This window comes from Myodes glareolus, chromosome 5, assembly GCF_982192425.1.
Source record: "Myodes glareolus chromosome 5, mMyoGla1.1, whole genome shotgun sequence".
NCBI classification, from domain to species: Eukaryota; Metazoa; Chordata; class Mammalia; order Rodentia; family Cricetidae; genus Myodes; species Myodes glareolus.
The window spans coordinates 46,884,118-46,908,478 of record NC_142030.1 but is presented as its reverse complement, the minus strand read 5'-3'; the positions used below and the strand labels follow the sequence as shown (position 1 = coordinate 46,908,478).

At 34.3% G+C, this 24,361-nt stretch overlaps 1 protein-coding gene across 1 annotated transcript in view; it reads left to right on the top strand.

Moving 5' to 3' along the window:
- Positions 1-24,361, top strand: part of Top2b (DNA topoisomerase II beta) — a 61,590-nt gene that overhangs the window by 12,078 nt on the left and 25,151 nt on the right. Inside the window, exons 2-18 of the mRNA XM_048420959.3 lie at positions 4,238-4,393; positions 5,755-5,845; positions 7,288-7,351; positions 11,287-11,432; positions 11,955-12,052; positions 12,673-12,885; positions 14,571-14,744; positions 17,123-17,224; positions 17,307-17,444; positions 19,179-19,317; positions 19,937-20,094; positions 20,231-20,356; positions 21,344-21,454; positions 21,542-21,647; positions 22,542-22,651; positions 22,976-23,068; positions 23,157-23,271. Coding sequence (XP_048276916.3) covers positions 4,238-4,393; positions 5,755-5,845; positions 7,288-7,351; positions 11,287-11,432; positions 11,955-12,052; positions 12,673-12,885; positions 14,571-14,744; positions 17,123-17,224; positions 17,307-17,444; positions 19,179-19,317; positions 19,937-20,094; positions 20,231-20,356; positions 21,344-21,454; positions 21,542-21,647; positions 22,542-22,651; positions 22,976-23,068; positions 23,157-23,271 — 2,140 coding nt within the window. The remainder of the gene's footprint in view (positions 1-4,237; positions 4,394-5,754; positions 5,846-7,287; positions 7,352-11,286; positions 11,433-11,954; positions 12,053-12,672; positions 12,886-14,570; positions 14,745-17,122; positions 17,225-17,306; positions 17,445-19,178; positions 19,318-19,936; positions 20,095-20,230; positions 20,357-21,343; positions 21,455-21,541; positions 21,648-22,541; positions 22,652-22,975; positions 23,069-23,156; positions 23,272-24,361) is intronic.

Here is a 24,361-nt window from a genome sequence, read left to right as displayed (position 1 = left end):
TGTTGAAAGTTCTATATTTGTCTCTGTATTTGCTGTTACTAGGAAGGGTCATATTTTCATATGACCTTTGCTTCATTTTGATGGGTTTTCATCAATGACTTTGCTCAGCTTTTATTTATTTTCTTCTTTATAACCTAAAGATTAGAAAAAGTTATTTTAAAAAAAAAATGAATGTAGGGCAGTTTTGCCAGATATTTTTGGTTAGGTTTTTATGTATCACCTCACTTTTTTTGTTCTAGTATGTATCTCTTGATAACCCAATGAAACACTCTAGTATATGAATAATTTGTTTTCTTGTATTGCTGTCAAGATTCTCTCCTTTGTGACTTTTTCTCCTATGATTTTGGGAATTGAACTCATGGCCTCCTGGATGGGCCTGTAGCCCTGTCCATGACTTTGAAAGCTTGGTTATAGTCTTCGGAGAGGTTCCTTTAGGCTGTACTTGTTTGAATTTTGTGAGCTTCCTAATTTTGTCCATTTTCTATTCTCACGTTTGGAAAGTTCTTCCCATTTTATCTTCTTCTTCTCTCCTTCCTCCTCCCCTTCCTTCTCCTCCCTTCTTCTTTTCCTAATCTTCTCCTTCTTTCTTCACATCCTCCTCCTTTCTTTTTGACTTTTTTTTTGAGACCAGGTTCCTCTGTGTAGTTGAGTGTAGTTCCTTGGCTGTTCTTGAATTCTTTCTGTAGACCAAACTGGCCTAGAACTCACAGAGATCCGTCTGCCTCTGCTTCCCATCTACCGGGATTAAAGTCATTTACCACCACTGCCTGACTTATTTTTATCTTTTTACTTGAGATGTTTTGTAGCATATATTCTGTTTGATTGATGGTAGCCCACAAGTAATTCAAGGTCTTTTAATTCTTCTTTATTTTTTCCCCCCTTTGGGTTTCTTTGCCTTTGAAATTTCTGTCTTTATATTTTCTGTTTTTTTTTTTTTCTCTTGATATTGACCAGGTCTGTTGCTGAGTATTTGTGTATTTTTAGTTACTGTATCCTTTAGTTTCAGAAATAATGTTTGAGTCTTTTCATTGACTGTTTATCTCATTTTTGCTTATTATTTTATTGATTTTTTTGTTTAGTTGTGCATCTGTACAGGTTCCTTGAGCATCATCTTATTTCCATTCCTCCCTTTCCTTTATCCTTTCTTTACCATTCTTTCTCTCCCTCCTCTCCTCCCCTCTCTTCTCCTCTCCTCCCCTCCCCTCCCTTTCCCTTCCTGAGACAGAATCTCCAGCCTAGTCTGACCTTTATTTGTAGCAGTCCTCCTGCCTTAACTTATCAAGTGCTAGGATTACAGATGGAAGCACTCCATTTTCTAAGGGGCAAGCTTTGGAGATTTAATTTGTCCCTTGATTATCTTTTCTTTGTCTTTCCTTTTCTCAGGGGCTTTAGCATATCAAAGCTCAGCTTCCTCTTCTTCAGGTTGTATTCTGGATAGTTTCTCTAGCTAGTTAGTTCATCTAGAGAATCAGGGAACTTTGCAAACCTTTCCCAGGGATATGACCTCTGGCCTTGTTCACTGATGAAGTATGTGTGTATCTATATTTAGGGCAGTCTGTGGTTACCTCCTCTGCCCTCCTGGGTCATCCCGTACACATTGTAGTAAGCTATGGTACTAGAGCTCCACCTAATGTATATTCTTAGAACTACGGACTCTGGGTGCTGAACCAAATTATTTTGATTTCCTTTGTTCTCAGTGGCTCCCGATTTAGCAACTGTTCTTGCCAATGCTTGTTTAGATTCAAGCAAGATAGCAAATGGTCCCTCTGGTAGCATTTCTACTTTCCCTTTGGAGGTCCACTTAGGGAAAGAACTTGTATTTCCTCTCTGTTCTGCCTTGCTGAGGAAGGGTCGTGGCCTTGGATGAGGTTTTGGGTTCTCCTGAGGGAGTTTCTTAACCAGTTTCTGGATTTCTTACAAGGATGAATGGTTCATATATTGCAGTTAAATCTCTGTTTCTGTGGGGAAAGGAGGTTTGGAGTTTCCTAATTTTCAATCTTGTTGACATTATGCTATGTGTTCTGGTTTTTAAAGTGTTGTCTTTGCAAGAATGACAGTTCTTTGAACTTGAAAAAGATATGGTAGATTCAGATCACATCTTTTTCTCTTCTAGCCATTTTGGAGAAATGCCAATTATTTGTTAGAAAGGTGCAGGAATGTGGTTCAGTTGTTGAAAATGGCATAAGGCAGGTCTTTATTCACATCTCCAGATTCAGTTCAGTTCAGTAAAAACTCTTAAGGTGAATTTTGAAATCTAAATTTAGTAGACACTAACTTCCGATTGAGTTAATCCTGAAAATATTTTCTTTACAATGATGTTTGTTTTAGAGAAGTAAACTTGATGGGAAAGATTTGTGTGCTTGTTGTAAGTCTGTAATCTTTATGTCAGTAACCACATACTTTGACTATTCCTTCTAAGTTATTGGTAGAAAAATCACCTTCCTTTCATTGGATAGGTCTGCCATTTTAAAGTACATAGACAATGATTTTATTATGATCATTGTTCTAACTATTCTGAGAACCTGTGTTAGTTATTACTTCTCCCATTGCGGTGATAAAATACCTGATAAAGCAACGTGAAGAAGAAAGGGTTTATTTTGGTGTACAGTTGAAGGGTTTAGTTGATTAAACCAATTTGTTTTATGCTGTAAAAAAAATGGATGAGAATGTTTGCAGGGAGAAGTTAGTTGAAATTAGGACAGAATGGGGTTACTTTGGACAGTTCAGAGGGGAAGACATGGCATGAGGGTGGCTCTAACTGTGGTACAGGGAACACCAGGGAGCTGCGTCCACATCCGGCAGGCATAGAGATGAGTGCTGGTGTTCTCCTTGCTTCCTCCTTTTATTCTTTGTATTTTATGCATACTGCTGACTTCCAGGGTAGTCTTTTTCCATCTTTGTTAAACTGTTTTTTAAAACAGTTTCATAAATACACCCACAAGTTTTGTCTTCTAGGTTATTCCACATCCTATCAAATTGACAAGATTAACCAACACAGTTCTCATTTTAAAAATAGGTTACTTCTATAAACATCACAATAGCAGAGAACATTATTACAAAATTAGGAACTAGTATTTTAAAAATATAGTTTATCTTTCTGATTAGCTATTTCATCATAAAACTCTGGGCAGAAATAGAATATGAAAACCGTATGGAATAACTACTTTTATTTGTACAAAGCTATTTTTAACTGAGCACTATTAATGGATAAACATATAAATGAAAGAAAATATGACTAGTAAAAATCAGTAAAATTAGTTGTACTTGAAACATTATTAAGTGCCTTTAATATTATATAAAATGTAAGGCCTTGTAGTTGCAGTTGATATTTGAACTTCCTTGTTTTTTCTGTTTGATATATGTATATAAGTCTTATATATATATAAGTCTTATTTTTGTTTAGGTTACTCAAAAGGCATGCATTTTGATTTTTAAGCATATATGATGTCATTTTAAAGAAGTAATTTAAAACATGGTATTATATTTATGTTAAGAACTGAAAATAACCATATTAATCCCTTTATTATTGAGATGCCATGTTAGTCAGCATTACAGAATTTAGAAGGAAATGTTCTCTTACTGTGAGGAAGACAGGGGAGTCTTTCGGCGTGGAAGTTTGATTTATTTCTCCGCTGTTGTAGAAATGGTTACCATTACCATTACCTAGCTTTAGATCCTTGGACCTGGCAGAGGAATGAATCAGTAGGCACCTCATTATTGGGTCACTGTGAGCTGAAACTGTCATGATCTACTAAGATGAGCAACTTGAGAACTTTATAAAAACCATGCTAGTCTTGGCTGTATTGTACTTTTTTTTTTTTTTTTTTGAGACAGAGTTTCTCTGTGTAACAGCCCTGACTGTCTTGGAACTCATGTTGTAGATTAGGCTAGCCTTGCACTCACAGAGATCCACCTGCCTCCTGTATTTATTAACTACATAGGCTGTTTTGGGTGATCCTCAGAGCCACTCAGATTTTATTATGGTACTGTAACCTGTCTGCAACCCGAATCCTTTGGGAAGTCTTGAGGAACACAAAACATTAACTTGATATCTTAGAGACATGGGGCCCTGTCTTACTGATTATTGTAAGGCAGTCTGTACGGTAACAGGGATATTTAGGACATGAATTTCAGTAACTGAACGATGGATGTCATGCTCCCATACACGTTTTAGTTTGCCCTTTGGTAGGGTATGTAGATTTGATATTTTCATTAATTTTAGACTCTTTTTGATCAGAACAATGCTGCAAAAAAGGAAGAGTTGGAAACAGCAAACAAAAATGATTCTTCAAAGAAGTTGTCTGTTGAGAGAGTGTACCAGAAGAAGACCCAACTTGAACATATTCTCCTCCGTCCTGATACATACATTGGATCCGTAGAACCATTGACTCAGGTAATCTCTTTCTAAAATTGATTGCGATTAGAGAATATGTATATCTTCTTTTCAATGTTTCAATAAAATTGTGGTTATGTAGTTTTCAAACCTGTGATTTTATGTCTCTTTGATCATGATTAAGAAGGGAGAGAGGAGCTAAGAATGTAACTCACAATGCACAGGGCCCTGGGCCTGAAACTCATACCAGAAAATAAACAAAACAAAATAAAATGAACTCTGAGAGATACCTAGGAGAAGTGGAAATCTGTTCATTACTTTATGGAGAGAAGTACATCAGGATACAGAAGTGTAAAATAAAATGGTTCCATAAGAATATTTTTTGTTTTGTTTTTTGAGACAGGGTTTCTCAGTGTTACCGCCCTCACTGTCCTGCAACTAGCTCTGTAGACCAGACTGGCCCATACTCACAGATCCCCCTGCCTCTGCCTCCCCAGTGATGGGATTAAAGGCATGTAATAGCATGCCCAGCTGCCATAAGAATTTTTTGAAAGTTCAATACAGTGTGTATCGTGGTTTATTTTAATAGTGGTACCTTCTAGAATTGACTTATTTATGTTTACCGTAGGCTTGGTTTACATATATTATTCTGTTTGATTCTAACAATTTTGGGAAGCCCAAAGTCAGACTTCATTATTATACTCTGTGTTACTTAGTCTACAGAATAAACATAAATCATGAAACAAAAATATAAAGTAAATAGATGTTTTTCATACTTTTGAACTTATGTAAGTACTGTCTCTAGTGGTTCTGTGTTCTGGACAGAAGAGAGAAATCTCTAGGCCTTAGGAATTTGATTTGGGGGTCACCATTTGCTGTAGAATGGTTAGAATTAGGACTTCTAACCTATGCTTTCTGAAACTGTCAGAGAAACTGAAATCAGAGGTGTTTTGTTTGGCATTGGGGACTGAATCCAGGGCCTTATCCATGGCTAAATAAAAACTATTACTGAGGTATTATAAAGTTAAAGCTGACTTTATATGTGAATGAAATACAAACAATACAAAATGAAAAAGTTTTCAGTTTTAGTTAAGTTCATTGTGACTACTAATCTTGACTTTAGCTGGAGTTATACATGCTCCACTTTGAATGTCTGTTTTAAACAGAGAACATGACAATATGGATTTTTGTTCTCTTCTTTTGTTGAGATGGTTTCACTTTGCAGTTCCGGCTAGCATTTAACTCACATATAGCCCAGATTGGCCTTGAATTGTGACAATTCTCTTTACTCAGCTTCATATTAGTGCTGAGATTACAGACCTGAACCACTATACCTTGTTGACAATATGGATTTACCGTATGTAAATTGGAGTTAGGGATTTATGGAGTAAAACATATTTTGAATTGTTTTCTTAACACAGTTGATGTGGGTATATGATGAAGATGTAGGAATGAACTGCAGAGAGGTGACCTTTGTTCCAGGCTTATACAAGATCTTTGATGAAATTTTGGGTGAGTACTTCCTTAGGATGTAATGCATGTTTTCTATAGTGACAGTGTATTGGCTCTATACATCTCAAGCAAATTTTGCAACATAATTTTAAAAAGTATTTTGCTGTTTTTTTGTATTTAATATATGTATGTTCTTTAGAAAATTGATGCTCCACTGTAATAGTTTTGTATTTTTTTGCTGGAAGCTTTCTGCTGCTGTTTGTTCTTGTGTGAACTAGAGTGTTGCATTTGTAGTCCTGCAGAGAACTGTACTCTCGTGTATGCCCTCATCTGGGGCTTATTATCATTACGGTTACTTAGGGAACTTGTTACATATGAGGACCACAGGGCTTATCTTGGCAGATTGTGTGAACTGGGGTTTGGACTTGTAAATTCAGTTTTTCCTCACCTACTGATCAGGTATTTCTGTTGGGCAGCTTAGTTTAGTAGCCTCCGTTCCCTTCCAAATCCTTGAATTAATACAATTAAAATGAAGTAGCTATGCCTTAGTGACTTGGGCCGTATTTATACTTTGTAAAAGTGTTTAGCTTTGGACTTTATAGAAATTCTCTGTTCAGCTCATTAATATAGCTTGAAGTTTCTTAGACTGTGGTTACGTGGATCTCTGAACTTCTTCCTTGGGGAAAGTAATGGGGCAGACCTGGTCATGCTTTGCATTCATACACTGGCCTCTAGCTGGATGCTGCTATTTTAGCTTTATTGCATGATCTTTTAATGTGGAAACTGAATGTGCTCATTTCTTTCTTTCTTTCTTTTTTAAAGATTTATTTATTATGTATACAGTGTTCTGCCTGCATATATGCCTGCAGGCCAGAAGAGAGCACCAGATCTCATTAGAGATAGTTGTGAGCCACCATGTGGCTGCCAGGAATTGAACTCAGGACCTTAGGGAGAGCAGGCAGTGCTTTTTTAACCACTGAGCTATCTCTCCAGCCCCATAATTTCTTAAGATACTAATTTTACAAAGGAAAAAAATATAATTAGTTTAAGATTTAGAATTTTGAATCATAAGGTCATTAAAAAAACTAGATAGCCAGTTTAATCTGCATATAAATTAAGTAGTTTATTGAAGGAGATTAAGATAAAGTAACTATCTTTTGTCACCAAGATGTAAAGTAAACGATATGTTTTACTTTTAAATTTGGATTAGGGCTTATATTTAGATGTTGTTCCTTTTTAATATTTGTAATCAATAAACATCCCCCTTGCCTTATATGTGTGTGTGTGTGCATGCATGTGTTTCCTGTAACATAACAGTATTTGAAATTACTAAGTTAAACTTAGTTTTATTTAGAAAACAATATTTTTGTAGTTGAAGTTAATAATTTTCAACCGTCACTACTTACAAATGCTATTATTAAATTGGGATGCACATATAGTTGTATTTATAAGTTTATCTTACCTGTATGCCTTACTACTCATTGTGATGTTTAATCTTGTAGTCAATGCTGCCGACAATAAGCAGAGGGACAAGAACATGACCTGTATCAAGGTTTCTATTGATCCGTAAGTATGTTCCAAATTTGATTTCTTTTGTGCTAAGTTGTTTTATTCAGGTAATCCCCAATTTACCATCAACTGTGTATTATGCACAGCTCTAAGGCTGTATTTCCCTGTTCTTTTGGACTTTATTATTTTGTTTCTTTTCTGTCCTTCATGCTCATTCACTCAGAAAGTATTTCCTTGACCAATTTTCTTTCATGCATTGATTCCGTCTTGTTAGAGTGGTATCCATCTTTTCTTCTTACTTTCTTTCCTCAGGACGCCAGGCTGAGATTGTTAGTGATATTCTGCGGAAATCATGAGATAAATTTATTTTTCATGACTAGAATTCTGCTCTTTCCATTATATATGACTTAGTTAATAAATGGAGTACTGTTGGGTGTTAGAGAATGCCTACCAGTGTTTGGCTAGTTAGGTTTCACTGTGGTGACCGTGTTTGTGAAGATGTGTGTGGAAGGAGTGGGGTGAGAACATGAAATAGTTTTCATAGAAACTTTTGTTTTGTATTGTCTTTTATCGGCATGCTTTTGTGAAAGCTTTATGCCTTTTAAAGTCAGTAGTAATTTAGCCATTTAAGTTTTCTTTATAGTCTTATTGTCAGTAATTTAATTTCTGAGGGCATGGGTAAGATTAATGTAAAACTATATAACATATAGTTTAGTATAACTATAAAACAAGAAATTAGTATTTCATTGCACCATGAAATTAATTGCAAAATATAAAAACTATTTCCCTATATTTATGCTATTAAAGTTTGTGGGTTTTATTTTATCATATTTTTTTGTTTGGATCATTTTTACTAATATATTCTTGAGATTGTGTATAGTTAGATATACAGGTACTTGTAAGTTAAGAATTACACAGATGTTCTTCAAGGAAATTTTAGCTAACATGATTCCTTTTCTCCTTTGTTTAGGAAATTGTCAGTTAATTATAATGAATAAGCAATATATTTTTCCTGAAGAGAGCTAGTAGGGAGTGATGCATATTGAATGTTTAATTATATGTAAACTTATGCAAAATTCAGAACTAAATGATTCAGGTATAAAACTAAGGAAAAGGGGCTTTTTAAAAACATATTTTGTTTATTTGTTTTGGTCTTTTGAGTTAGGTTCTGTCTGTAGGATAGTCCAGACTGGCCTCAAATTTATGATCTTTTTACCTTAGAATTGTGCTAATGTCCTCAGTTCTTATATGGTTTTTTTTAATTAATTAATTTATTTATTAAAAATTTCCACCTCTTCCCCGCCTCCCTTTTCCCTCCTCCTCCCCACCTCCCCCTTTCTCTCTAGTCTTAAGAGCAGTCAGGGTTCCCTGCCCCATGGGAAGTCCAAGGTCCTCCCCCCTCCATACAGGTATATAAAGGTGAGCATCCAAACAAACCAGGCTCCCACAAAAGTCAGTTCATGCAGAATAAAAACCCAGTGCCATTGTCCTTGGCTTCTCAGTCAGCCTTCATTGCCAGCCACATTCAGAGTGTCCATTTTGATCACATGCTCCATCACTCCCAGTCCAGCTGGCCTTGGTGAGTTCCCATTAGATCAGTCCCACCGTCTCAGTGGGTGGACGAACCCCTCGTGATCCTGACTTCCTTGCTCACGTTCTCCCTCCTTCTGCTCCTCATTTGGACCTAGGGAGCTAAGTCCAGTGTTCCAATGTGGGTCTCTGTCTCTATCTCCATCCATCGCCAGATGAAGGTTCTATGGTGATACTTATGTGGATTTTTGATGGACATAGTTGCTATCATGTAGTTATTTTATATTAATTCTAGTTATTTAAAGTCAGCAGTGTTGTACTTAAAAAATGCCTTTAGTAATCTCAACAAAGTGAGAAAAGAAGGGAGCTGTACAATAAAAAACTCTGTAGACTAGTTAAGGGTGTGTGCAGGTTATTTACCAACTTACTATGTTTTCTGCAGAGAAATTGTCTTTTATAACAATTTTTACTAATTTTTATAAGATTATTTTATGTATATGAATACATCTTTATGCCAAAAGAGGGCATCAGATTCCACTACAGATGGTTGTGAGCCACCATGTAGTTGCTGGGTATTGAACTCAGGACCTCTGGCAGAGCAGCCAGTGCTCTTAACCACTGAACCATCTTTCCAATCTTGTTTTTTATTAATTTTTTAGTTAGGCACAAACTATTGGATTTTACTGTGACATTTTTAATACATGTATATCATTATAACTTGCTTATATTTACCTTCTCTCCTCTACTGTTCTGATTCTCTCTCTCTCTGTGTGGCATGTGTGTATGTGTGCTTAAATTTAGACTTTGCGCATGACCGAAGACATACATTTTATCTTCCTCCCATTATTTGATGCCTAAAATGTCTTTCTTTTTAACTCACTTATAATCCACAAATATTCTTGTGTAGACATGAGTGAGACATTTGCATAAATTTATTTGAATTTTTAGTGATAAATGTCAGATTTTATTTATAATCACCTTATTCTAATTACCTCTTGTAGAAAATTCTTAACTACTTCAAATAAAAAGGGTTAAGGGCATACTTTTCACTTTTTGATTTTTATTTTGTTTATAAATCGTTGATATAAGTTACACAGTCATTTCTCATTTAGCCTTTTCTCTAAATTCTGGATTTAGCATATATTTAAAGTTTGTAACAAGCATTTGTTACAAGTTGCAAAGTCTTATATATTTGTTTTGTATTTTAACCATAACATTTTGACTTTTATGAATTTCCTATTATTAGGTTATTTTTTAGACTACACATACCGTATAAAACTAATGCTTTTATTAAAGTGAATGTTTTTTCGGAGTTACAATTTTGTTTAAGTTTCTAATTTAAGAAGTCATAAAGCAGAATTTGAGAGAGGGAAATGTGCTGTTTATTAAGTGATCACATTTTCTCTCATTGCCTATCTTTGAGATTCTTTCTATTGTACTTAACATTTTTATATGGCACTTTTATTTTTGAACTTTCCTTTGTGCATATGTACCTGTGAATGTCCTGTAGGAAGGAGAAACTGTCCCACTTAGCTTTTGTTCTGGTTCCCCAAAATATTCTGTGGTGGAAAGAATAAAATGTCAGTTGTAAATAGCATAGAAATGAATGAGCAGTAAGACATGCCCATGCCAATAGTGTGGCAGCTATTCTAGAAGTTAGAGAATTCAGTACAACCTACAGGAGAATTTAAAGCTTATTATATATTAGATGGCTAGTATTAAAATAATTCATTTGCTGGCATCTGTCTGATTAAAAACCAAACAAACAGGATTAGTACTGTAGCTCAGTATAAGCTTAAAATGTGTGGGTTCTGCGGGTTTGTACTCTAGCACCAGAACAAAAATGTGGGGAGCACATTGGCCAGAGTTCTGATTCTTCTTTCAAGCTGGTGATTCTTTATGTATTTGGAGCTGAAAGCCTAAAATGCTTTCAAGTAATAGAGCATATGTGCTAAAATATACCTTTTTGTGAATTCAACTGTTTTCAGTAGAGATACTATCAGTGAAAGTACCATTTTGTAATCATATTACTGAATATAGGAAGTACCAAACTTAAAGTTTTTGAAATTATGATGATTGATGACAAATAATCATATTGATTATAAACGATATATGCTTAGCAGGCAAGAACAATTGAAAGTTTTTTTTTTTAAAGATCTGTAATTTTCCATTTTTGCCTGTTTACACCACACTTTTTACATTGCCTCCTTTTACTCTTTTCTTGGAGATGGAGAAAGGTTTCTTCTAGGAAAGTTTTTGGTATTATCTTGCAGATCTCACTGAGCCTAACATTGGTTGTGTCTCTAGTACTGAAGTACATGTCCTCATCAATATAATACCAGTGTTTTCTAGTTGATAGTGACTTACATCTTGGTTGTAAACAACTTTATTTTGTAGTTCAATGATTTTTGTGAAAATTAACATTTGATTTTAAGTTCTAAATTTTGCTTATGTATTTACAGTGAATCTAATATTATAAGCATTTGGAATAATGGGAAAGGCATTCCAGTAGTAGAACACAAAGTAGAGAAAGTTTATGTTCCTGCTTTGATCTTTGGACAGCTTTTAACATCGAGTAATTATGATGATGATGAGAAAAAAGTTACAGGTAAAGTCTAAATGAAACTTTAATGATAAGTATCTTTTTCTTAACATACAGTTTCCAAATTCCCATTTCTTAAAGCATCTCATATAAGGAAACCTGTGAAAAAGACTCAGGAATAAGGTACTTTGGAAATACATTGTTGCCTCAGTAGGGTGATAGCTTCTTTTAAGCCCAAGGCTCCAAGAAGTTGATATAAATGAAGTGACTTTGTTAGAAGTTCTGATTTCATACTCACCTAGACTTACTGTGTCAGAAGATACTTAACTTATTTTTCTTAAATTATAAGAGTAGCAAATCATAAGTCTTTAATGATACTATGTTGTATGCTGTATAGTACCTATCGTATTACTAAATCCTAATATTTCTTTAGTATAAAAACCCTAAACATAGGACTTCCAGTCATAGTTAGAAAGTGACACAACAAGTAGCAGTGTTTTCTGGTAGGCTTGCCCTGTGATAGGTCAGTCAATAAACTTCCTTTAACATAACGTGAACTAAAGTTTTCATATCTAACTTGTTTTACAGGGGGCCGTAATGGTTATGGTGCAAAACTTTGTAATATTTTTAGTACAAAGTTTACAGTAGAAACGGCTTGCAAAGAATACAAACATAGTTTTAAGCAGGTATGATAGTAATATGTCCATTTTCTCATTTCTTTAAAAATGTTTTATTGTTTTGCTTAGATAATAAAAGTTTAAATATTTTTAAAAATTAAATTAAAAAAACAAAAATTGGTTTGGTTTTTAAAAGTATTAAGTCAATCACCAAAGAGATACCAGAATTCCTAGATTTTATATAGCTTCTCTATCATTCTCTTAAGGCAGGGTGCTTTATTTAACAGATGCAACCACTTAAAGAATGCTTGAGAAATTCCTTGTTGAGTTATGTTTCCTATGTAAGAAATGTTGGTAGGTCTTTGGAAAAGTATTTCGAATTTTACATAAACTAAAATAATTTTATTAGATAAACATGTCTGTTTGCTTTTATAAAAGTCCATGGGGGCACATTGAATGTAGAAGATGCTTCGGTGCCTTTGTATAAAAGCTGTGCAGTTTATTTTCATTACCAACCTGGTATAAATATAACATTTACAATTCTTGACTTTAGTACTAATCTGTTTCAAGGTATTTTGTTGTTGTGAGGGTGGAAAATATAAATGTTGTAGTAAATGAGTGTTTTGTGAGCTGAGTCTGTGTTATAAAGGTTGGACACGTTAAAGAAATACTTATATGTTCTCTTAAAGACATGGATGAATAATATGATGAAGACTTCTGAAGCCAAAATTAAACATTTTGATGGTGAAGATTATACATGTATAACATTCCAACCAGATCTATCCAAGTTTAAGATGGAAAAGCTTGACAAAGACATTGTGGCCCTCATGACTAGAAGAGCATATGATTTGGCTGGTTCATGTAAAGGGGTCAAGGTCATGTTCAATGGAAAGAAGTTGCCTGTAAGTGTCATTTGTAATGAAACTTAAGTGTTATTTTGTAGACTTGTAGATAGTTGTATCTTGTTTTCCAAATCTTGTCTGATTGTTGATTTATGTAATCTATTAGCAGTCATCTTGCTAGATAATTTCTATTTCTTGCATGTGTTCTTTCCTTCTGTCCGTCCTATGATCATTTTAAAAAGTCTGTTTTAATAGATTTAATGATAATGTATAATTTAATACCTTTAAATTTTTTTTTTTTAGTAATTTCCATAGGGTTTGTGGTCACATGTTATTTAATAGTTCACATATAGCTAAAGACTTTATAAGTCTTTAACCTCAGGTCATCTCTTCCACTCCTTGTGTCCTTGAAACTAGACTGAATTTGGAGGTCAGCGGATAATCTCAGCTTTTGACTTCACCTTCCAACATGTTTGAGACAAAGCCTCGTTGTTGTTCTCACCACTGCCCTGTGCTGCAAATGCCAGGCTTGTTGGCTGTCATTTTCTGGGGTTCTCGTGCCTGTGCCCCATTTCTCTGTAGGAGTACTGGATTGCAAATATGCCTTGCTGTGCTTGGCTTGGTGTTGGTTCTGGGGATCTGACTCAGGTACTTTACTCACTGAGCTGTCTCTCAAGCCTAAGACATTTCACTTTACTTACACAGCCTGTAAGCACCGTGTGGAGAGGAAAGGAGGCAGAAGAAATAGATTTGTGTGGCTCTCAGTTCTGACACACACACAGACACAGACTCACACGTGCTTGTGCATATGTTTTTGTTGTTGTTGCTTGTTTTGGTGATCTAGTTATGCTGAGTTGCCCAGGCTTACCTGTGACTCCTGGGTTCAAGCAGTCTTCTTGCTTCATCCTCCAGAGTACTTCCAATTGCACACATGTGCCATTTTGCTCAGTTTAAACTTCTTGATTTAATCTTACACCTCTGCACAAGGATTTTCTTTAACCTTTCTTCTAGAACAGTTGACAATGAATTCCCTGCTATTATATGAGAAAATTCTGATTTTTCCCTTCTCTTTCAAATGATATTTTTTCAAAAGAATTATGGGTTGATAGTGGATTTTGTTCGGCATATAAAGATGCCACTCAATTTTTGCTTGACATGGGTTATGATTACAAGACTGTTGTGATGTATTTGTGTTCTTCTCTTGGTAAGGTTAACATACTTCTTTTTCTTCTGTCTGTTGTGAGGATTTTATATATCTAATATGTATGTGTGTGTGAGAATCTGAGTGTGTGTGGGGGTGGTTTAGTATGTGATTTTATTTATCCTGTGAGACATTCTTTGAGCACCTTGACTTTGTTGTTTTTGTTGTTATTGGTGTTACAAATTTTGAAAACTTCTAGGCATGACTGCTTAAACTTTCTGAGCCATTCTTTCTCTTTCCTCTGGTGTACTGGCTATGCTGGCTTTATCACACTTAAAGCTTGGGCTAATTTGTTTTTTTAGTTTGTTTAGTTTCTGTTGCCTTGCCTTTGACTTTATTAGCTTTCCCCCTACCAATGATCTCTGTCAGTGACATTTCTTATGTCTGTGAATGCTCTACAAACGGGTCGAGAAGGAAGTGTATGATGACTTGTATCTTGGGTAAAAACTGCTATAAATGAGAATAGAAGTAAGAGAAGTAACTAATGGCATGTATTTATACTGTTGACCTGTGAGTGACTACTCATTGTTTTATAAATTAATAGGTAAATGGATTTCGCAGCTACGTAGACCTTTATGTGAAAGACAAATTGGATGAAACTGGGGTAGCCCTCAAAGTTATCCATGAACTTGCAAATGAAAGATGGGATGTTTGCCTCACCTTGAGTGAGAAAGGGTTCCAGCAGATCAGCTTTGTGAATAGTATTGCAACTACAAAAGTAAGTGCCAGGTTCTTGGTTTCCAAGTCATCGGTGAAACAATACACTAAATAATAAAAGAAAAGAAAATGTCTGGCTTTGTTATGTTAAATTTGATTCATGAAAATTAAAGTTATTTTTATCAAATTTTTGCAAATTATTTAAATATACATTGAGAAGTTAATATGCTTAGTGCTTATTATTGAACATATTTTCTGAAATTTAAATTGATAAGATTTGTTATTTTGTATTCTGAATTGAGAGTATGATAGAAAATAATAGGAGATGAGCTTCTTGGGAGGTCAGCTTGTAGAAAATGTTATTTGCTAGTCTTAGGAACTTGAACCTTCTTCTATAGGCTTTGGATTTCAAAATCAAATAAAATTCTTCTTACCTAAAAGCATTTATTGTCTGTGGATGTAGCATAGTGGTAGAGTGCTTACCTAGCTTGTTAGAGGCTCTGACTTTAATCCACAGCTCTTCAAAGAAAAAAAAAATGAATGAATGGCTAAGCTAAAGGGGTTACCACTGAGTAAAACACTCAGTCATGCAAGCAAATACTGCAGGCTAGTTTAAAGCACTGATTTATGACTCTTGTTTAGGTTTTATCTTTTAATGTTTTAATAGTTTCTTAAATAATTTAATATCACTTGTTTTAGTCAACACAGATTTAACCCAGTAATGATTTTATTCTGTTAGACAATGATTTTAAACTTTATTTAAAAGTCCCCCCTAACCATCACATAGACTACAACTCTGTGGAGCACTAATGCCACTAGGGGCCTCTGTTTTTCCTAACTTTCTTTTCTACAAGTTATGGCATGTGACTTTGTTTCCTATCCTCAAATATCTCTATACCTCATTTCCAAGTTCTAGGGGAGAAGGAATAGTGTTAAGCCAATTACCATCTTTTGGTCAGGATATAATAGCTCTCCTAGAAGGACCACCCAGCTGGTAATTGCCGACATCTCATTGATTGGAACTGAGTCACATGATTTCTGTGTCTTTTTAAAAACTGGGGTGAAATAGAATAAATAGAATACTCTTGCATACAACAAAAAACAGCCAAAAAGAAAACCTTAAGCAGTATCTTCAGAGATATCCCAGGTTAAATATATTGTAGTATTAGGGGACAGGATGGTATTCCTGAAAATTAGGAAGCTACATGGAGTTCTCTTTGCCTGTACCTTATCCTATATATGTTATCAGATCCCCCGGGAGCTGGAGCTTTGTGAGCTACTGAGATGGATGCTAGGATACACACTCAGTGAGTCAGCTCTCCAGCATCGTGGTGGTGGAGTTTTGTTTTTCAAGATTTTCGAAATGTTACTTAATATGGATGAGTCTTGTATTTGCACGTATGTATGTACACCACCTGTGTGCCTGCTACCCACAGAGGGTGTTAGAGCCCCTGAAACTGGAGTTACAGGCCACCATGTGCATGAGTTCTATCTCTGTTGTTGCTCAATATTTTTTTAAATCAAAAACATATTTTTCTTTATATAATATATTCTGATTGCAGTTCCCCTCCGTACTTCCCAACTCCTCCCAGATTCTCCTATCTCCCCTCCCATCCTAATGTACGTTCTTTTCTTTCTTATTAAAAAACAGACTTCTAAATAATAATAATAATAAAATAGAAATAAGCAAACTGGAGTAGGACAAAACAAACAGAAGGAGCCAAAGAAATAGCAAAAGAAACATAGATGCTGAGACACACTCATTTGCACACATAGAAATCTCATAAAAACACGAAACTGGAGACCATAATATATATGCAAAAGGTCTATAAGATAAAAATAAGAAAGAACCTTCAAAATGTCATTGAGTTTGTTTTGTGTTGATCATCTATTGTTAGACATAGAGCCTACCTTAAGAGTGGTTTATATACATAGTGAGACTCTTTTGGGAAAAACTGTAATAAATAATAATACTTTTTGTTAATAGTAGACAATAAAATATGTTCCTGAGTTTTATGAACCATCTTATTCAATTCTCAAACTCTGAGTGGAACACAGGATTACCTGATTTTACAGATGGATAGATAGCTCAGGGGAATTTGAAAGTCTGAGGCAGCCTTTGAGGGACTGAGCCATTCATTAATCAATATGTGGTCTCTCTGCCAACTCTGAGTGATGCTAATTACATTGTTGTAAATTCACTTGCTTCTCAGATAATCAGAGAACTGATTTTGAGTATTAGAAAATGCTCTAGATCTGGTGTTAGAGGAAAAGATTACAGAAGATAGTTTATTGACATTGTGACCTAAAATATCCTTTTAAATCCTCACTATCATTTTCAGACTAATAGTCCTCAAGAAAACAGTTATACTGAGACTACTAAGTTGTTGGATCCTTTAGCTATAGAAGATTTTGTATTCTGTGCTTTTCCCTCTGCAGGGTGGACGGCATGTGGACTATGTAGTAGATCAAGTTGTTGGTAAACTGATTGAAGTAGTTAAGAAAAAGAACAAAGCTGGTGTATCAGTAAAGCCATTTCAAGTAAGTGATGCTTTATGTGTTCCATTGAGTTACCACATCATACTTGTTTTGATATTGAACATTTTTGTTGTGTTTTTCACAGGTTAAAAACCACATATGGGTTTTTATTAATTGTCTTATTGAAAATCCAACCTTTGATTCTCAAACTAAGGAAAACATGACTCTGCAGCCCAAAAGTTTTGGGTCCAAATGCCAACTGTCAGAAAAGTTTTTTAAAGCAGTAAGTATTATTTTTCCAGAGTTATTGAGAACAGAACAGATAGGGTTTTTTTTTTTGATTTGTTTTATTTGTAACCAAAGTCTCTTTTATCATAGTAACTGTAGGTTAAGCATGCTTAAACTATGTGTTGATATACTTCATTCTGCTAATTTTAATAGTGTAGATCACATTATTTCATTAAACTATTAATTGTTTTGTTGAGCACAAAAGTGGGGAATTACATTGCTAAGTGTGTTAGCTTTATGTTGGCCATTACAAAGGTCCAGTTTCCTATTGACAACTATGCAGAGCCTCATAGTCTCCTGTTTTCATCTTCTACTCTTTTGTTCAGATTTTTCTACCGATACACACACATACAGACACACACACACACACACACACACACACACACACGTATGCATGCCCTATATATCTATATAACATAAATACATATATCATATTTGTTATAGAGCTATACATATATCATGTATGTAGATGATATCCTATATAAAATGTAGTATTTTCTACATTATTACAAATTGCGTTTGAATTTGTACATATTATTTTACCTTTTTAAAATTTTTTTAAAATGTACAAGTAAATAATAAATCTTGGATTTGTAGCTGGATTTTGTAGCCACTTTTGGTTCCTTGCAATCTGTTGTACACTACTCAGGATCTCATTTGACTCACTTTTTAGTAGTACCACCGGTTCAACATTTACTAAGTATCTGGGAAGTGCCTTTGGCAGTGGGACTATAATCATGCAATCAACTAGCTAAAGTCATCCTCATTGTAACCCCCTCCCCGTGTGCACCTTTGGAACTGTACAGTGTGGTGGGGAATAGAAAGAACAGTTACCATGGAGAATTGTGTTTCTTAAATCCCAATATTAGGTTTTCAAAGGTAGGATCTAAGAAATATAAAGCACATTTTCTATTTAGAGTCTAGCTTTGAAGCCTTTAAAGCACTCAATGAATTTCAAGCTCAGTTACACTGTAACTTTATGTTGTCATAACAGTTGCTCTTATGGAGGATTTGGTTGCAGATATTGTATTATTTGAGTAGTCTAGATTCGGCACAGGTTGCTACTTTCTTTTGATTAAACTGGCTAGAAAACTATTTTATATGCCTGAAACTATATCACTAAGGGCAATTAAGAGAAAAAAGCTTTTAAGACTTGGAACTGAAGATGTTTAGCTCTTAAAAGAAACAGGTTATCATTATACACCAATTCATTGCAAATAGTATACAGTGTGATAGGTGAAGTCGTTAGCAGAATGAGGCCTGTGCATGAGTTTCTGAGTTGTCCTCATGTCATTTCCATATCAGTATTTTTTTCCCATAGCATTTTAGGGTTTAATTGGCAGATATTGGAGATGTCAGTGTCTAAATTTGGCAATTAGTAAATTAATGGGTGGCTAAGCTTTTGTGATGTTAACTTGAAGTAAGAGCCTTACTACAAGAGCCTTCCATATTCTTCATGAAGTTTGTTGGACAGGATATGTCTCATGTTGGTCTTTCAGTACAGTAGGTCATTGTTGTGGCCTGAGTTAGTTTTAGTAACTAGCTATAATACCATTTTACTGTCTTTGCATAACATTTACTAGAATGTATTATCATCCTCATCATTATAATTTTGTCTTCAAACTTCCCAGATTCTAGCTGTCATAGGCAGTCCTATAAATTTTAGATGAACTTATGAATTTTCAGTTTATTTTGTATACCATTGACCTTTGATTTATTTATTTTTAAGGCCTCTAATTGTGGCATTGTAGAAAGCATATTGAACTGGGTGAAATTTAAGGCTCAGACTCAGCTGAATAAGAAGTGTTCATCAGTAAAATACAGTAAAATCAAAGGCATTCCCAAACTGGATGATGCCAATGATGCTGGTAAGAGTCAAGCCAATTTTTAAAGATTTTAAGTTTAACCTTTAATTTATTCAGTTATTTTCTGTTTAGAGTGTAATTGAAATTCCTTCATATGGGGCTTGGGAAATGAACCAGTGGGTAAGAGTGCTAGCAGTGCAAGCATAAGAACCTATGTTTGAATCCCCAACACCCATGTACAAATCTGGGCATAGTTGTGTGTGTCTTTACTCCAGCACTATAGGACATTGGTATGGATGCAATTAATCCTGAGAGCTTGCTGGCCAGTCAGCCTAGCTGAAATAGTGAGCTTCCGGTTCAGTGAAAGACTCTGTCTCAAGGTTAATAACAAGGTGAAGAGCAATAGAGGACAACAGCTATCTTCCTGCTCCAGCCTCACACGAGTACACATGACCACACAGACAGAGAGAAGAAAGGAAGGAAGGGATTGCTTCATGTACTGTATATTACAATTTTAGGAGCTCATTACAATGCATTTACAGTTTAATCTTCATTAAGCGTAATATAAAGTGACTGTTAGTCTTCCATTATTATTGTTGTGATAATTTTTTTCTGGCTACATTTTTTTATCATCAGTGAAATAAGGAACTTAAAATATATATTATTTAAAAATATTTCCCAGGTGGCAAACATTCCCTGGAGTGTACATTGATATTAACAGAGGGGGACTCTGCCAAATCGCTGGCTGTATCTGGATTAGGTGTGATCGGGAGGGACAGATATGGAGTCTTCCCACTCAGGGGTAAAATTCTCAATGTGCGAGAAGCCTCTCATAAGCAGGTTTGTATGCATCTCACAGGTATTTGTGACATTTAAACATATTTCTAAAACTGAATTTTCAAATGCAGATTCAGACTCACTTTTTAAGTACTATAGCAATTCAAAAATGTTTTCAATGTTTTCCCTTTTTTTATAGATTATGGAAAATGCAGAAATAAACAATATTATTAAAATAGTTGGCTTACAATATAAGAAAAGTTATGATGATGCAGAATCTCTGAAAACCTTACGTTATGGAAAGATTATGATTATGACTGATCAGGTTAGTCTAAAAATTATTGCATGTTTACAGTTCATATCTCGAGATTGTTTTATGTATGTATTTATGCATAAATACATGCATAAATTTTTACAGTTCATATCTCGTGATTGGTTTATGTATGTATTTATGCATGTATGCATGCATGCATGCTGGACCTGGGGCAAATGTTTTACCACTGAGCTATATCCTTAACCCTTAGATTGTCTCGGGAAATGGCAGAGGTGAAAGTGATTGTGTGCTTCTAGAGGATATATTATTATATCAAAACATGCACATGAAGCTCATTTTTTATTATTTAATTTGGGGGTAGGTAGTAACCTTATTGGTTATTTAAAAATGTTCTCAAAAGCAGCAGGTATCAAAAGAACAGGACTCAGTGTTACGTCACAGTGACTGAGCCCATGTGGAAATAGGAATGATGTGGCATTTGTAAGTGAGGAACAGCGGTTTAGGTGATGCTCACTATGGCAGATAAGTGGGGATGCATAAAACCCAGGAGAACTTTAAAATAGCAGCCATCAAGAAAGGACTACAATATTGAATAAGAAGTGCTTCCTATGTAACATCATTGTCTCTTAAAATGTAAAAACATTTGTGGAGAATTCACAGAAAAAGCTGCTATATAATTTTAAGCAGATTTTTTTCCAGCTCTATTGTCATGAGAAGATAACTGTAATGTAAATACCCAATGGGCTTTCTCTTCTGTTGCCCGTTGAAGTGGGGTTATAACCATGTTTGAATCTTTCCACCTTTAAACATTCTATAATCTGGTACACATAAAATGTAAGGACAGTTATTCAGTATATTGTTAGCTATACTTGTATTTTTAAGTGATAGTTCCTTTATAGTCATCTAATCTGTCTATTTTATAAGATGCTTATCTATAATTTGAGTGGAATTTTGTCTTGGCTTCACTCACATATTTTAAATTTTATTTAAAAGTACTTAATATTTTATAAAGTTGTGGGACTTTTTACTTTTCTTTAGGATCAAGATGGTTCTCACATCAAAGGCCTTCTAATCAATTTTATTCATCACAATTGGCCATCACTTTTGAAGCATGGTTTTCTTGAAGAATTCATTACTCCCATTGTAAAGGTATTGTTTGCATTATTTTAATTTTGCACTTTTTTTAAGTGTTAGCAGAAGAACTAATTTCTATTTCTTTTCTTTTTAAAAATTAAGGCAAGCAAAAATAAGCAGGAACTTTCCTTTTATAGTATTCCTGAATTTGATGAATGGAAAAAACATATAGAAAACCAGAAAGCCTGGAAAATAAAATACTACAAAGGTTTGTATTTTAATTTTTAAGTTTTGTGAAATAACTGCTTATATAATCTATTTTTATGAGAGGATTAAAAATGTCTCAAAAGTTTTTGTCTTTTAGATTTTAAAACAGCAGTTTGCTTACTAAAATTTTTTCATAGAAAAATTCTATAAGAAAAATTGAATTAATAATAATAATAATAAATAATAATAAAGTTATAGAATTTCCCCTTAGGAAATGCGTGCATGCTCATACACACACACATACACACACACACACACACAAATTGTGTTAGAACTGCTTATGCATTTTAACAATAGCCGTTTTCATGACCATTTAGCCTTTTTAGTACCCCAGGTTAGTTTGAAATTACTTCTAGACACTGCAGCATTTCAACTGTCACTATTTTAATATGTATCTAAACAAGTATTCATACTCTCCTTTAATATATTTAAAAATCAGAACAACATCTTCATGATTATATTAATATATTGTATATTTAAAATTCTAAGTCAAGATCCAAAAAGTTAATATATGGTTTATGGGTCTCTTAAATCTCTGAATTTAATCTTTTCATATTTCACGACTGTTTCCCTTTTCATATTTTATTGTTTTAATTCATTAAGGAATTTTGCCCATCATGCTCCTTTAGTTTCATTTAATACATAGCAAGTTCCTTCCTGCTTACTTTCTATTTCCTGATTTTTAATCAGAATGGGATCGTATTTGAGTTAGAGTTGCTTGACAGAAAAAATTATTAATTTGTAACTTTATTTAAGTCAGAAGGACTGTATTTGATTTGTCTGTCTTAAGTTTGATTAATTAGTACCAATTTAATGACTTTCTCTATAAGCTTTCATTTGATGGTTTTAAATAGTCATTTCTACTTGTGACCCTGTTTTATATGAAATCATACAGGATTGGGTACCAGTACAGCTAAAGAAGCAAAGGAATATTTTGCTGATATGGAAAGGCATCGTATTTTGTTTAGATATGCTGGCCCTGAAGATGATGCTGCCATTACCTTGGTAAGTATGCTGTTCATAAAGGAAAATTTTCTTTAGCCATTCCTTGCTTGCTGTACATTTCCTCCCAGAGCTAGCTTTGTGTGGTAAGTCTTGCTTGAAAGTATAGTACCTAAAGTTGTAAAATTTATTTATTTATTTCTTCTTGGTTTTATTTATTTCTTCTTGGTTTTGTTATTTCTTTAATAAAAAGACACAGCTCAAATAAAATTTTGATTAAAAATTAGGAAAAACACTTTAGTTTCCCAGAATTATTTACCATTTACAAATCAAGATTTGTAATGAAACTGACTTTAATATGTGACATTATTTCTTGGACTTCTTTAGGCATTCAGTAAGAAGAAGATTGATGACAGGAAAGAGTGGTTAACAAACTTCATGGAGGATAGGAGACAGCGTAGGTTACATGGCCTACCAGAGGTTAGTCATGAAGGGGATCTGGAGGAGGGATGAGACCAAAATTCATGCAGTAAGAGTGACAATAATTGCTCTGTGACTTTTCTCCTAGCAATTTTTATATGGTACAGCAACAAAGCACTTGACGTACAATGATTTCATCAACAAGGAATTGATTCTCTTCTCAAACTCAGACAATGAGAGGTCTATACCATCTCTTGTGGATGGTAAGTAATCTGAAAAAGTCTTTCTCATCCTTGCATGCTCTGTATGGTTAAATTCATGTACATTAGGCCACTGTTATGCTCCACTTTAAATTCTTATTTAAAATACCAAAGTCTATGGTTCACTTAAAATTCTTATTTGAAATCTTACAAAACATGAAGATTTGATTCAAAAGAGCTTAAAAATTTTGCAGTAGATAAGTTGTGGAAGGCCTATGTCTTTACTCTTCCTTTGAGATTTTCAGAGAAATTAAGGCCAGTCTTTAAAGCTCCTTATGCTTTTGTGGAGTAATTTCTAAAATTGAAATTTCCAAAATTAAGAAAAGTAGAATTTTGTCTAAAAATTTATCAGAGAATAAACTTTTTAAATATCTTTTTATATCTTTATATCTTATTAATAAAATCTAAATATTTAATTTCACTTAAAAAATTTAGAAACTTTCTGGCCAGACAGTGGTGGTGCATACCTTTAATCCCAGCACTCAGGAAGCAAAGACAGGTGAATCTCTGAGTTTGAGGTCAGCCTGATCTATAGAGCAAGTTCTAGGACAGGCTTCAAAGCCTGTCTCGGGGGGGAAAAAACTTGGAAACTTTCTAGTAACTGATTTTCCTACTTGAAAAGCCTACCCAGGCCCAATTATATGGCATAGCAAATTTGTTCATCTTTGTGTTGCTTGGTTTTTCATTTAATAGTTTTGCCCATCAATCATGTCTAGCCTGAGATTGTCTCCTTTCTATGAATATTCATTCCGTCTAAATTAGTATTAGATGCCTGAACTTCTTTGTCACTTCTTATGTTCCTCTTATTATCTGTGTTAATTTTATTTCCTCAGTTAATCATGAAATTTTCAAAGAAATAGCCATATTTTTTCATCTTATTTCTTCCATGCTCTGGCCTCATAATGGTAGATGCAGTAGTCAGCATATATGGATAGGGTTATTGCTATGTTTATTGGTCTCAAGCAAGGAGGAGAAGGAGACCCTTAATCTCACATAATCTTATGGCTATGGTTACTAGAAAGGTTATTATTTTAATTACTTTCTGAACACTGAGACTAGTTTAGTAATTTGCTCATTCACATGATATGACTAT